Consider the following 14,858-nt stretch of genomic DNA (forward strand, 5'->3'; position numbering starts at 1 on the left):
CTATTTGGTTTGCAGAATGCTCTGCTCCCTTCCTACATGAAGCCTCTGTTCTTCCAGCCTTTCTCATGGATCACGTTAGTGCTTCAAATGCTGACAGCATGTGTCTTGCTGCCTGTTTGAATTTCCCATACATGTTTTTCACTGGAATCTTTTCTGAGCTGTTCAGTGCCCAGAGCTATGAACTGGCAGCATAAGCCCGAGGCTGAAGTTTTTAAATGAATCCTCTCCTCTCTGTTCGGCAATTGCTCTCACAGAGAGCAGCATAGGAAACTCAGGAATCTGAAAATCACTCTCTGAGTGGGAAAAGGGGGAACTGGGGCACAGATTCCCATGTTAGAATAACATACCCTGCTTGAGGTACAGCTTTTGGTGCTGTGTGATGAAACCATGCTGGGGAGATTCACATCTCAGCCTGCACTCTGCCCCAGCCTTCTTAGCAAAACACAGTGAAACTTAAGCTGGGTGTTTGAATCAGGGTGAATTTTATATTCTTACACACAAATGAGTCCAATTGATGGCTCATACACAAGTGTGACATTGGAAGATGATGACTTTGAGCATTGACAACTGAATTTACCAGGACCTCCTGTAAACACTGTGCTGACAAAAATGTATTTAACTAAAATAGTTATGTCTGAGCAGCTACAAAGGGTTTAGTGTGTTCTATCTGGAAACAGTTATGTTCATAAGGACTTCTTTTTTCTAAATATCAGCAAGGATTTTTTCATCTCTGCAGCAGTAATTTCTAATTTTGTTAGTTCTAATGAAAGTGCTGGATTAGCTACTAAATGTGCAACTGTGTAAATAGGATTGCTTTATGCCCTCACTGTGCTGCATAGCATTCCTGTTAATACCAATAGAAACTGCCTGGATTTAGCAGAGAGTACTGGTTAGCTGTTATCGTGTTTCTAAGGCAGTTTTAAATAGGTTTTTTTCCATTTCCCCTTTCTAACCACTTGAACAACACAAAGGTCGTGTTGCAAGTGTGAGCTGTGGTGGCTGCCAGGTGAACCTGTGCAGAACCTGACTCAGAGGGCTCTAGCAGTAGATAAAACGAATTTGTTACAGGCTTGGAGTTCCTGTTATGACATTATCCCTGTGATATATGGAGCATGCTGGTTATTTTTAGCTCCATTGTAGTGGAAAGATGTTTTGAATAAATGGATGGAACGCTGTAAAATTCAGGGGGAAAAAGTGAAAAGCTCCATGCATAGGATGAAATACCAGTGGAGTATTTACTATAACTTGGTGGAATCTCTTCGAATCAGAGAATGGTTTGGGTGGGAAGGGACCTTAAAGGCCACCCAGTTCCACCCCTTGCCATGGGCAGGGACAGCTTCTGCTGTTCCAGGTTGCTCCAAGCCCCATCCAGCCTGGCCTGGAACGCTTCCAAGGATGGGGCATCCACAGACTCCAGACTCTTGTAAATAGTCTCTCTCCATCTTTCCTGGAGGTTCCTTTTAGGTACTTTTAGGAAGGCAGCAGTTGAGTCACCCCAAAGCCTTCTGTTTTCCAGGCTGAACAATCCCAATTCTCTCAGCCTTTCTCACTCTTTCCCCCTCTTCTCTAATCCTTCTTCATATTGCTTTCATGTCTATCATTAAAAATATCTTCAAGTTTAGATCTCAGGAAGTTCTAATGTCAAATAGGGATGGGATAATGGAAAGAGTTGTTCTACCTCCCTAACTCGTGTAGGAATTTCATGGTGCCACCTGATAGACTGAGGATCTTAAATCCATGTGGAGCTTTTCCTGTATCTGAGTTTTGCTCAGTTGAGCCTGTCCTCTGGATATGTTTCTATCGCATTAGAATTCTCCTGAATGGCATTTTACCTACAGCCATTCACAGAACCTTCAAAGCAACAAGTTCTTTTTATGTAACAGGGCAGTGATGATCTTCTCTAGAGAATAATAAGATATTTGTGTGCCAAGGCACAGTTTCTCCAGTGATCTTAGAATACAGCTGTTAGAGTATAACATAAAAATCTCTCTTCCCAAGAAAACAAGTAGATAAGAAGTCTATTAGGATATTTTTTTCCTGAGTCCATTAGATTTAAAGGCATTTGGCAAGCTGAGGTCTGAATTTGATCCTATGTATAATTAATTTTGTTTGTAGACTTGAGTAGGAGAAATGCTATGGATTGGTTTTGCTTTGATTGGCTTGTTTTTTTTTTTTTTTTCTTTTCCCTCTGTCCAAAACAAAAGAGCAAAGCCATTGTACAGAATCTGCAGCCAGTTTGTGGCTGACTTGGATCCCTCCTAGCAGTGGCAAAAGGGAATGTGGGTTCAGTGGCTCCCACACCAGGGCGCCAGGCTGGTGTGACCTTGAACTGCTCAGATGTTGAGTAAAGCTCATAAAACATTTACAGCCATTTACTCTCACTAAATTCACAACCAACTTGTCAACTTGTGGCAGAGTGATCACACAAGAGCTCTGTTATATCGGAGTATTTATTGGGATTTTCCTCTGATTTGCTAACAGCTGTGTCCCAGCAAATCTGTACCTTAAATCTTTATGAGTCACTTGCTGAAGTGTGATTTGCTTTTCTAGTCAGTCAAGTTCATAAACTCTTACTCCTCTTCAGCAGAAGGTAGAGAGACTTGTATTGATCCTGAGCTCTGGAAGGGCGTTCATTCCCAGGAATGAGCCTGGTCACCCTCAGGGTTGGTCCCACATAGACAAACTTTCTTGTTCTGCCTTAATGTGCCACCAGTTTGATGACAAACCTCACCTGAGATGTTGACACTTGTGTTGCATCTGTCCCATTCCAGGATTCCCAGATGGTAATAGAAGCCTTTAAGTCAGGGTTCGAGCCTCCGGGTGACATCGACTTTGAGGATTTCACACAGCCCATGAAGAGGACGGTGTCTGAATCCAGCCTTTCCAACTCCAGAGGGGATGGGAAGTCAGAGCCCAAGTTTGGTAGCAAATCCAAGGGCAAGTTATGGCCATTCATCAAGAAAAATAAGGTACTGATTTGCAAACTTGAGCTTGGTGCTAGTATGTGTTTCGTCAATAACCTATGTCTTGTCTAGTGATCTTGGCAAGTTCAGTTTTTTAAAGAGAATTTTAGATTTAGAAAGTTAATAACTGATGTCTTAATATGGTGTTTTGTTGTAGTCTTTGGTTACTTAAGTTTCTTTATATGTTTAATTTTTTTTCTTGTATAATTTCATTAATTATGTTGCAGTTTTTAAATTAATTTAACTTAAGTTGTCACGTCTCTGCCATGGTCCATTTCTGTTCCTAACTCAGAGAAGGAGTTGTAAACCACTTACCTAGTGCCATGTGTGCCAACTAACATTGTTACCTGTGGGAAGCTTCAATGTGGCATTACTGTTTTGACGCTCCTCAAACTCTCCTTGGCTTTCCATTTGCGTTGTCTTTCCAGTCTGTGCACTGGGGTCAGCAGGTGGGGAGCTGGGAACAGGGAATTGCTGGGATTCACTCTGAAGCACAACTAATGGAGCAAAACTAACTGAGCAGTTGACTTTTTAAAGGACCATATTAACTTATGTATCCATTAAACCTTTTTCATTCCACTGTCATACTCTACACCATAATGCATGGCAGCATTTATCTGGGGTTACCAGGACGTGTCAGAGGGACTGGACTCAATCAGGTTGCAGTAACACTGATGAAAGCCCAGAATAGCTTTGTTTTTTTGATGTCACTCTTGCTCTGACCCTTTACCAAACCACTTAAATTTGAGTTTAAAAAATCCCCTATTCACAAGGGGTCATTCCTGTAGTGCTGGTGTGACAGAGGACTCGCTGTCTGGTGCTTACATCAGTGTAGCCAGAGTAAAAACACAATCAGGACTAACTCCTAAGCAAATTCATAGAACAATTTGTACAAGTGAAGTGTGATGCACATTGCTGAGGTATGATTTGGAAGCAGGAAGGAATGTGGTTTGTTGTTTTCCAGATAATAGAAACGCTACTGGGCACTAAGGTACCTTCCTTATCTGATCCATTTAAATTCAGGTATTTGAAAGCTCTATCCATATGCATTATTCCGAGCTGTCCACAGAGCAGAGCAGGGCAATTTATGGGGATAGTGCTGCATGGAAGAGTCTGCATGAGCTTCCTTCAAAATACTTTTGTGTTACTCTTCTGTTGCATCACTTACTAAAACTTTCATTTATCACAACTCTTCATTTAACACGACTCTTAACTACTGCTTTTTCCCCTCTTTTGAACCATGGCCTTTAATATTTAATTATTTAATTGGTTTTTTCTCTGGATTTCAAATATTGGTTTTGATGCTTATTTTCGTTTTGTGTTTTATCTTTTTATTTTGGTTTTTATTCTGTCACTTCTCCATCTCTTATACGTAGCTTATGTCCCTTTTAACATCCCCCCATCAGCCCCCTCCTCCTCCCCCTGCCTCTGCCTCACCCTCTGCTGTTCCCAACGGCCCCCAGTCTCCCAAGCAGCAAAAGGAACCCCTCTCCCATCGCTTCAACGAGTTCATGACCTCCAAACCCAAAATCCACTGCTTCAGGAGCCTAAAGCGCGGGGTAAGTTCTCCTCTGGATACCTCTCTCTCTCTCTCTCTCTCTCTCTTTTTCTTTTCTTTCTTGCGCTTTTATTGCACGTTCTGTTATGTAAAAACTTTTGTTTTGTGAACGGTTCCATTGTGTTTTATCATAACATGCAGACAAATCCAGGGGTTCCCAACCTATAAAGCCATTCATAGTCAAAACCCCCACAACGAAACCACAAAAATACAGTTGCTGATGGAAATTACCCATCTGGGTGTCTTGGGGGAGGAGGGATTGGACAAAATACGGAAGGAGGAGCTGAACATTGGGTAATGCTCATGTAGAAGTCAAAGTCATTAGTTTTTCTCTCTGCAGGGTGGGTTCAGCTCAATGTCTGTGTCAGAAGGAGAAGAGTAAATTAGGAGGGATTCTAGAAAATAATTGTTGTGATTTCAACTGGTGAAAGTTCAGGCATTTCCCTGGAATGATGTGACATTTTTGCTGGAGCAGTGGGAACTTTCCTTCTGGTCACTGGGCCTCAGCTCGTGGTTCAGGTGCTGCAGTGTTAGTTTTTGTAATAACTCTGAGTCTTGGATAAGAAGCTGGTGAGGTGAGAAAGGTAGAATGATTCTAGGTGATAACAAAGTCATTTCCATGGTCCATGTGTGCACAGTTTAAAAGTATATTCTGTGTGCAAGAGCTTTGTCAGTGCACTATGCAAGCTCCAAATGACAGAGGAGAGGTTCTGAGGGAGCAGGATTTGGGATTCCCCTGCCAGCAGCTGCAGTGCAGTGTGTTAATGCTGGTTTAAGCACTGTGTGGTGGAAAGATGCTGAAAGCCTCCATGGCTGATTTGGGGATTCACCTGGGTTTAAGTCACACCAGACCAACACTTTGTGACACATCCACACTCTTTCAAGTCTTTGTCTCCTTTGCTGCTGATAAAGAAGGAAATATGGCCTGAGATTTTCCACATCAGCTGCTGTTCCTGTTGCTGATAGCAGCTGTGGTTATATTCATATACCAAAGCTAAAGGGTTTGTGTTGAATTAAATCCTCTCATTGGTGGTCTTCATAAGCAGTAAATAAAATGTCAGGTCCCTGAGATAAAATTTTCCATTTTTCAAACAAAAATAGAACTTTATCTTCCCAGAAACTCACACATGGCATGGTTGTACTGAAAATTTGCTGGCACAGCATGGCTTTGCCTCCTAGGTAAAGGTCCTTAGAATTATTTTCTCCTGTAAAAATTACAGGCTGGAGACAAAAGTGTTCAGTATTTTAAATATTTTTTAGAGCAGACAGTAACAGTGAGGAAGTGACTACTTTAAAAAGCCCAAATTCTGCTCCAGGCACTCATTTAGGACAGAGGACCGGAGATGTATAAAAGCAGAGATGATTTCCTTGGGGAACTTCAGTGGTTGGTTACAAAGAACTGAGAACAGTGCTGTAAACAATGCACTGTCTCATCTGGTTACAGACAGGCAGTTAAAAATAAAGATGTTTCAAACAGTTTCAGTTCTTTGCTAGGAAATTGCCATTTAATGGGACACTCAGAACCCAAAAATCCCATTTCTTCCCATCCCTGTTTCATTGGGGAAGTGGGAAGTTTCTAAGCTGTCCAAAGGCAGGTACTGTACGTGTCCCTCCTTTCCTTAGTTGCAGTTTGGCTCAGAGCAGCTTTTCTCAGTGGTTTTTCTGGGAGGAGACAGGCTTTCAGTTCTGCTTGTGCAGCAGCAGTGCTGAGGATGTGCTGGGTGGTAGCACCACTGCAGGGGTGGCAACTGGAGTCCTCCTTGTCCTGGGCGGTGCTGGATCACTTTGGGGTGAAGGCACTGCTGGAGGTCAGGAGGAGTGTTGCAATCTAATGCTCCATAGTGCCATGCAGAGTACAGAATGTTGAAAATGGTGTTGAATATTTCCTTAAAAATACTGGTGTGCAGTTCCATGGGCACTTCACCAGTTTGTATTTCAAATGTACAAATTCCTATTGAGTGATTACTTGGCCATATAAGCAATTATAACTAATTGCTTTTAATGTTTCCTGAAGGAAGGCCATTATTTTATGTATTATCTAAGAAATCCAAGCACACCTTAAGAATTCTGCATGCCATATTGTTTTAAGTGCTTTGTGTGAAAGGCAAAGTAATGAGAACAATGTCCTTATAGTCTTCTCTGGAATCCCTCAAATTTCTGCTGGCACATTCATTTAGAATGTGCAAGGAAGGGCTATTGCTAAATCTTCATTTAAACCTTTCACTGTGTTCTTTTTCTATTTCATTTCCTTCCCCTGTCAGCTACCAGGATGTTTGTATGTAAATACTTTTCCTGCCTGACTCATCGTGTGTATTTGGAGTCCAGTGTTCAGATCATCATCTCTTATCCCAGAGGATGAATTCAGGCCCCCTGGATCACCCAGAGCTATGGAGGAGGAGGAGAGGCTGCAAACCTCTGACAGTTTGCTCTGTCTCATTTGAAGACTTGTCAAATTCACATTTTATAGGTCCTTGGTGATTTGTATTTTACAAATGATCAGACTAAGAGATCATCAAAGGCCATGTGACCTTCAAAACTAAAATCATTCTAACCAGGCAAAAAGGAAATCAAGAACTACCCACAAATCCTTTTAATTTTTCAGGTGAAAAAGGAGTGGTTGGTATTTGTTTCAGTTGATAGGACCCCTGTTATATTAGGTACAGCTAGACAATACTGTTAATTCAGCTTTAACCTTATTAAGTTTAGTAAGATCTCCTTTATTCAGTTCTTTTCCATTCCCCTTTAAAATCCAAAAAGATCTTAATTTTGTTCAGGAGCATGAGCATTAATGTCAGGAATAGTGGATTGTGATGTTACCAGAGGAATGAGGAGGATGTAGGATAGAACTCTCCTCTGCACAGAAGAACATTGGATCTGTACAACTTTCTGGAAGGTCGTGCTGGGACCAGCAGGGCAGCACAGTGTAACAGGAGTTTGGACTCTGGATCATTTCATTTGCTCTGAATTGTCTCTGCACTGCTGGGTTTGTTCCTTGGCAGAATTCCACTCCAGACACCTTCAGTGAAGGTGCCCACAAGGCTCTTTAAGTCTTATTTTAGACTATTCAGCCAAATTGCTGAGCAGGTGCTTCCTGGATTTCTTGATATTCTGAGCTCTCAAATCCTACAAAGCCAGGGAAAGAAGTTTGCTTCAGAAAAAATGGGATCACACTCCTTTTTTGCACTGTCTTAAGGAATAAGGAAAAGTAGCTATTTGACATGAGCAAGTCCTAAGACCATAGTGGGATAAATTCCAGCAGCAGGAATTGCACATTGTAACTGATCCTTGAAACATAACACATGAATGGATTCCCATACTACTCCTCCATGAAATCTGTGAAATCAGAACGTGGCTGGAGAGGCAGTGTGTTTTAGCAATTTCCTTTAAAAATTTTGGTTTAGCATCTTGTGTTGCATTTGGCAGAATCACTCGTGACTGTTAAAACAAATTATATAATTAGCTATGATATATCCTGTGCCCAGTCTGGTTTTAATTTTGCTTCCAAACCAAAAATCCAATGAATCTTGTTTTCATGGAAGGAAGCAGATGCCTGAACAATTCAGAACAGATGCAAGGTTAATGTGGAGGCACCGATACCAGTATCAGTGGTCACTGCCAATATGAAATCCTAGTCTGTTTAAAAAAAATAAAATATTTAGGTGCTGACTCTTGTCAGTGTCTATGGTTTTCTAATCACATTTTTGTATTGTCTCAAAGCTTTTTTCTTCTAACCCCAGCAGCAGAAATGTCCATTGTAGAGAATACCATAAAACTGTTAGAGCACTTGTTATGGATCAGAACTAGGAGAAGGGGAAAAAACTCTCATACTTTTTTTTTTTCGAGTGTTTTTTCTAGTATCTGCTTAAAAAGACACTATAAAATTAGTGTAACACTTCATCTCTTTGGGGAAGTTAAAGCCAGAAGAGCACAAAGAATGAGGAACCAGTTACATAACTTATAATTTCATTTATGCTTGCTCTGCTTTTTCTAATTCCATTTTGAGGACAAAAGAAATTCGGTATTCTGCTGGTTGATACTAATTTTGTGTTCTTTTGTTTCGTTGCTGTAGCAGCAGTAACATCAGCACCTTTTTTTAAAGGGCAGTCCTCCAAACTAACAACATCCAGGGGTAGAACTTACACCTTTGAATGACTCCGTGTGCGCAGTGTGGACTTGGTTTTCCTCCCTTGCCCTGGAGCCCGGGAAGTGACTGAGCAGGGAGGATGGTGTGGGAGCTGGGGCAGACATTACTGCCAGTATCCAAGTTCCTTAAAGCACACGGAGGAAATTTTGTGGTTTCCTTTTTAGTGGAAGTTGTTGACTCCATTACAATGTGATTTTATTTCCATTGCACCCGTTGCTGTCGTCCCTCCCCGCCTGTCTCCTCTGACGCTCCGTGCACTCCTGTCCCTCGACACCGAGCTCTGAATCTGCCCCACTGATCAGTACTTTGTTGTTCTGTGAGCATGCAGAGACAGCAAACAAACCACCCCCTCTCCAACCTGCTCTGTCCCCTGCCCTGGGAGCACTTGTTGTTCTAACGTAAGTGTCTCTCTCTGTGCCGAGACCGGGACTTTTCGGCGGGTGGGGTCACTAAAGCCATGGTTTGTTCTAGCACTGAGAGAGATGGTTTCTGACCTTGGTATTTAAACAAGCATTTAAAAATACCAGATCTTCTGATCTCTCTGAGCATGCTGAACTCTTAATATTCACCTGGTTCCCAGGAGACTTCCAGTCTGCACTTTGAGGGTAGTTAAACACCAAGCTATCTTTTGCTATAGAAGCAGTGAACGCAGAGGTGCTGCGCTCATCCCCGGTGTAACCAATGTGTGTTTTCTCTTGCTGACTCACCAGCAGACACAGTCTTTGTATATTCACAAAGAACTCATGAAGAGGACTTTAGGGACACCCACGTGTGCCGTTGAGGCTAGGGAATATGTTGTAAGTCTGAGTATGGTGTGATCAGCCCATACCGTTGCTACACAGTCGCTAACCCCACTTACAACGCCGTCCCGAGTGTGCTGTGGGAATGTGCTTTGGCAAAGAGCCAAGGAAAATTTGGTGGGAGGCAAGTGGCAGCTTACGGTGTGATGTGCAGGAAAGATCATGTCTGCTAGTCCTGGAAATGCTGAAATTGGCACAATTAAAGTAGCTGGACCTGTGAAATTCAAAGTGTTGCAAACAGGTTCTGCACATTTATTCTAAATTATTTAATGAATGCAGTCTTGAGCATCATGAGCAACCCCTGATGGACAGGAATTCTGTGCCTTGGTTGTGGAGCACTCCCTAGAGCCTCTGGAAGCTTCTTTGAACTGTCTGTAATGATAGTTCATGGAGTCAAGATACATGACCTCTAAATCTGGTATTTGGATAAAGCAGAGCATGGGGAGATTGTTACAGGGCCACTAAAAATAAAAAAAAGAAAGAAAATTATCTCTTGGTTGTATGGAAGTCCAGTGATTTATTTCAACCCTGTTTTCTGTAAGTGAGGTTAGTGGCCGTGACTGTCCAATAACACATGGACCTGCTGGCTTTCATGCTCTCTCATGTGTTATTGAAGCTTGTGGCTCTTAGATTCTTCATTTTTTCCCTGCAAGACTAAGCTAGGCTTGGTTTAAATTGACAGCTTGAAACGCATTTGCTCATTTCAAGGAGACGTAACTTATTTATCATTCGGGAGGAAAATGCCTTTGTTCTCCCAGGAGCTGTGAGCAAGTTTCTAGCTGTGAAAACCCAACAGAATGGGCAAAAGTAGTTATGTAGTGTTTAAAGCAGATTTATTTTCAATCTGCTTATATTTGTTTATAGAAACTGAATCACTGTAACGTAAAATTACCAATAAATTTCAGAAATGGAAAACTGTGAATATTACTTATTTCAGCATTTCATTGTTTCCAGCCTATGAACTGCTTTATTTATACTGGTTATAACAATCCCTGATGTACTATTTGGAAATGCTATTAATAAGATCTCTATTTTTGTCATACTTAACAGCATAAGAATTGGGCATACAGTGTCTGTAATCCCTTTCAAATTGCTGAATTTGCAGCAAAAGAATAGCCTTGATGCAGATGATTCTCCGCAGTGTTTAGTGCCTTTAGAGTGAGTAGTGTTTAGCCACTAGCGCATGTAGCATACATTTGTGCCTTTTTAGAGTGCTTCATAGGTAAATATTTATTCTGCACCATGAGTCTTGTCTGTATCTATGTACAAGAATCTCAGTTTGTGCTGATCATGTCTATGCTAAAGTTCACAGGAGTGCTAAAGCAATGATGCAAACACAAGCTGCCTACGCTGAATTTCTTCAGACCATTCTTTCTCCTTCTATGATTACTCTCTCCAGTGGATTGGTTTTGTTTGCTTTAGTTTTTTAATGGCCTCTTCAGCTCAGAGAGTGAATTTCTTCATGGCACTGTGATTATTATCATGTGTTTGTTCCCTAATGGACTGGACTGCAGAGGGAAGTGTCACTGCTGCCTTGTCACTGAATGATCAGTTCACATGCAGCATTTCACTATTATTTCAAGACCATTTATTTTCCTTGAATGGCTGGCATGTGTTGCTGTACAAATCCTGGTAACTAATGGGTATTGTTATTTGGGAAAAAAAAAAGTATTTCTTAAATCAGCTGCCCACAAGAAGTGTGGAGCCTTTATTTTAAATCCAATCCTAATGAACTCTGTTTTTGCTAAAAATGGAGCATCTGTTTGAGAACACCATTCCCAGGAGCTGTTGGTAGTGACAGAGAACTTGAATGGAAAAGGGTTCCCAAGTCTGGCAGCACAAATCCTTGCCTGGAGAGAGGCATTTTCCAGCTTTTACATTTCAGCTGTTGTTAACACAGAGGTGCTTTTATGCACCTCAAGTTTGTTGGGTAGTTTGAGCATTTCACAACTGTCCCCAAGAGCTGGCAGGGCAGCTCAGTGCCCGTTGCTGGAGGAGGAGGCGGGGTGGAGTTTGGATTCTCCCTTTCTATCTGGGTTTAGATCTCGAGCAGCAGCTCCCTTGTGCTTGGCACAGAACTGAGCACTTTTAGTCTCCCTATCTCTTGGAAATCCTTCTGAACTGCAGCTGTTTTGTCATTTTACAATGCTGGAAGAGGCTTTGGGAATTTTGGTGGTTGGGTGCCCAGGCACAGTTGTTCACCTGGGAGTTTCTGGGGCACCTGCCCGGAGCTGTGTGTGCAGGTGAGGCAGGGCAGAGATGAGGTTCCATGGGCACACACTGCTTTTAGTCTTGCTTTCCCAGAGTTAACTAAAAGATAATGTTTGGGCTCTGTCCCAGGAAATGTGGTAACTTCTGAAGAATTAGGTCATGTATATCACTTAAGGAGGTTGAATAATGTCTTACCATGCTGTCATAGAATCAATTTGGTGTCAAGAGAATGGATCTTTTTCTCCTCCTCCTTGGGCCTGACCTTGTCTGACTATGGCCAAAGTACGTTTGAGTCTGAGTATTTGTTTCTGAATTGTTCAAGAATGTGAACTGGCTTTCTGTGCCTGCCTGGGCAGCACTCTGCAATCTGAAGGGACAGTCCAGGGTGTTGTCCTTTGACTGTAGCCAGTGAACCAGGCATTCCCTGGGGGTCCCAGGGTGCTGGGTGCTGCTGGAGCCGCTCCTCACCTCTCCACTGAGGCTTGGCTCAGGGGTTACCCCCCACAAAGCCCTTCCGTGAAGTAGCTGATGCATTTCAGCACATTTTTGATCTGAAGTGACCCTCATACATTTGCAAGTTGTGAGGTTTTTGCACCTCAGTGCTGTTGCTGTGATGAGAACTCCCAGTGTTGTTGTTGTAGCTGCTGTCAGTCAGTCCAGGTGTGATCTCACCTGTGCCCAGCTACAGCACTTCCCATTCCCAGTCCTGGCCAGGTCATGGCAGCTGCCCGAGCCCATCTTGTGAACTTTTGCACAGATCTGTTAGTGTGACCCATTTTGCCTTCCAACAGCAAGGGGATTGTGTCATTTTATTGTAACATCAGCCTGAAAAAGTTCCTCTTCTACTGATGCACTGTTGTTTTTTCTCTCTCTCCCCCCACCCTGTATCTCTCCAATTTTACATGAAGCTTTCTCTCAAGCTGGTAAGCACATTTACAGCATGCCTGTCCTGTGTTTTAATCACAATTTCCTGTGTGTGTTTTAATGTGCACTGTGCCACATGTGACATGACACTGAAATTAACTTAAATTTGTTTCTTCTTTGTGTTTGCTTTTTTTTGACCATTATCAGATAAATCTGAATACACAGGTCTGGAGTCTAATAGAGGTGATCAGAATTCAGTCTTCTAATAAGCTGCTAAAAAATTAACTCTAATATATAGTTTAGTTTTTACTCTTATAATCTAGGGCTATGAAAATGTAGAAAAACAGTATTGAGTAATTCTGCTACTGTATAAGTATACACTGAAACATTAAAGAAGGGAAAAAAATTAAAATAAAGGTCTCTGTGCTTGCTGGACTTTTTCCAGAGAGCCATGCATGTCTTTCTGTGTAAAATAGCTGCAAAGTTTGCTTTCCATGTCCAATATTACTGGAAATCTGCATCATTATCACCTACATTTTACAGCCCTATGTAGTCCTTCAGAATAACCAATAATGACATTAATTAAAGTTCTGTAAACCTTAACCAACAAGGTTAACTCAATCTGATTTGAATTTGCAAATTGAGCCATATGCATATATGTGAATCCTAAATTCCACCTTGGATGCAGCTGGGAAGGTTACTTGAACTATGGTAAGATCAAGATGTTACTGACCTGGAAAGGGAACGGGGGAACAGACCTGGGAAAGCAAATTTCGTGCTGAACTCCATGCACAAAGTACTGTTTTGCTTGAGACACTCCACACCTTGCTATGTCCCTGAGAGCTTGTCCACATTCCTTTGGCCCTGGAGAGCCTCTCACCAGGAGAATGTGCCTGGTTTGCTGCCCCACCTTGTGCAAACACACGAGAGCCGCAGCGAGTGATGGCATTTTGGAGACCTCAGAGGATCCACAGGGGCACCTAAACTGTGTTAGCTTCAAAGTTCTCTTATTCCTCACAGTTTGTGCCTTTGGGTGCTCTTTCCCTTCCCTGTGAGGGTGCTGAGCCCTGGCACAGGGCCCATCCCTGGAAGTGTCCAGGGCCAGGTTGGATGGGGCTTGGAGCAACCTGGGGTAGTGGAAGGTGTCCCTGCCCATGGCAGGGGGTGGAACAAGATGAGCTTTAAGATCCCTTCCAACACAAACCATTCTGTGATTGTACACATATCTTGTTCTTGGACACATCATTGTGGGCCTCTTCTGCTCATGGCAGCTCATCCAGGGGGAACACGTGGGCCACCAGAGCTGCCTGGAGTAGCTCTGGCAGTTTTCATGTCCTGCTGCTGCTCTGGCAGCACAGTGACTTTCTTGGGCTCCTTTAGCAAGGTTGTTTCTCACTGAAGACCTGGTGGTAGGTCTGAGGAATGATGGAAGTGCCTGGAATACTTGCAAACCTTCTTTTGGCTGTTGCCAAGCCACTGTCCTGGGAGTCCAATGCATTTATACTGGATTTCCACTCATTTTCTTGGCCACAGTGCTAGGGTGCTGTGTAGCTGAGTTAAGCCTTTGTATGCAGGAACAAATCCTCCCAAAACGATGTGGTCTTTCCCCAGGAATTGCAGAAATTGGAAAGATGCGCAGGGAGGGCTGAGACCCATTTTCACCTCAGGTGGTGAAAAGCAGCTTTTTGTAATCTCCTTCTGGATCCTCGCTATGCAAGAGCCAAAACCGGGGCTGAAAAAGCTCATGCTCTCCTCGCATGTAGCTTCAGCCCAGAAACTGGTCCTAACACAGCCTCTGTTTCCACAATCCTTCATCTTGGGACAATTTGAATCCTAAATCTCAATATCCTTCTGCAAGGAGACCTTGTGAGCAGCACATCAGAAGTAGCACAGCTTTCCCCCCCACCTCACTGCTGCAGCATTTCTAAAAACGTCGGCAATGTCCACGACCGGGGAGGTAGCCCAGGTGTATTTGTGCTTGAGAGCATGAAATGTGCCCAGCATGTGCAAAAACTGCTACTTGACTCTCCTTTTTGGAACAGGGGCTTCAGCTTCTGATAGGAAATTCCTGAGCACGGACTAAAGTTGGAGCGAGGTCACCTCCCAGCCTTGGGTGTGCAGCTCTATGCAAGACTTGTGCTTTGGTCTGAAGCATTGTGAACAAAGCTGCTGGATTTAGTCCAGCTTAGAACTCTTGAATGAAGCTGAAGAATCAAAAACAAAATACCAAAAAGATGCTTTTCTGAATTTCACTCTTGTTTCATTCATATCCTCAGCTGGGGATATTTTCAAGCCTGTCTCTTCTGCTCAGAAGTGAG

General features: G+C 42.7%; 1 protein-coding gene across 14 annotated transcripts in view; it reads left to right on the forward strand.

Annotated features, from left to right (window-relative positions):
- Positions 1-14,858, forward strand: part of FNBP1 (formin binding protein 1) — a gene marked incomplete at its 3' end in the record, with an annotated part of 94,592 nt that overhangs the window by 66,248 nt on the left and 13,486 nt on the right. For 4 of the 14 annotated variants that reach the window (XM_082295287.1, XM_082295288.1, XM_082295280.1 and 1 more), the window contains 4 exons: positions 2,772-2,969; positions 4,340-4,522; positions 9,376-9,462; positions 12,585-12,599. In XM_082295287.1, coding sequence (XP_082151413.1) covers positions 2,772-2,969; positions 4,340-4,522; positions 9,376-9,462; positions 12,585-12,599 — 483 coding nt within the window. The remainder of the gene's footprint in view (positions 1-2,771; positions 2,970-4,339; positions 4,523-9,375; positions 9,463-12,584; positions 12,600-14,858) is intronic. The other 10 variants (XM_082295285.1, XM_082295286.1, XM_082295292.1 and 7 more) reach the window with 8 other exon arrangements.

This window comes from Coloeus monedula (genome assembly GCF_965178545.1).
Source record: "Coloeus monedula genome assembly, chromosome: 21".
Taxonomy (NCBI): Eukaryota; Metazoa; Chordata; class Aves; order Passeriformes; family Corvidae; genus Coloeus; species Coloeus monedula.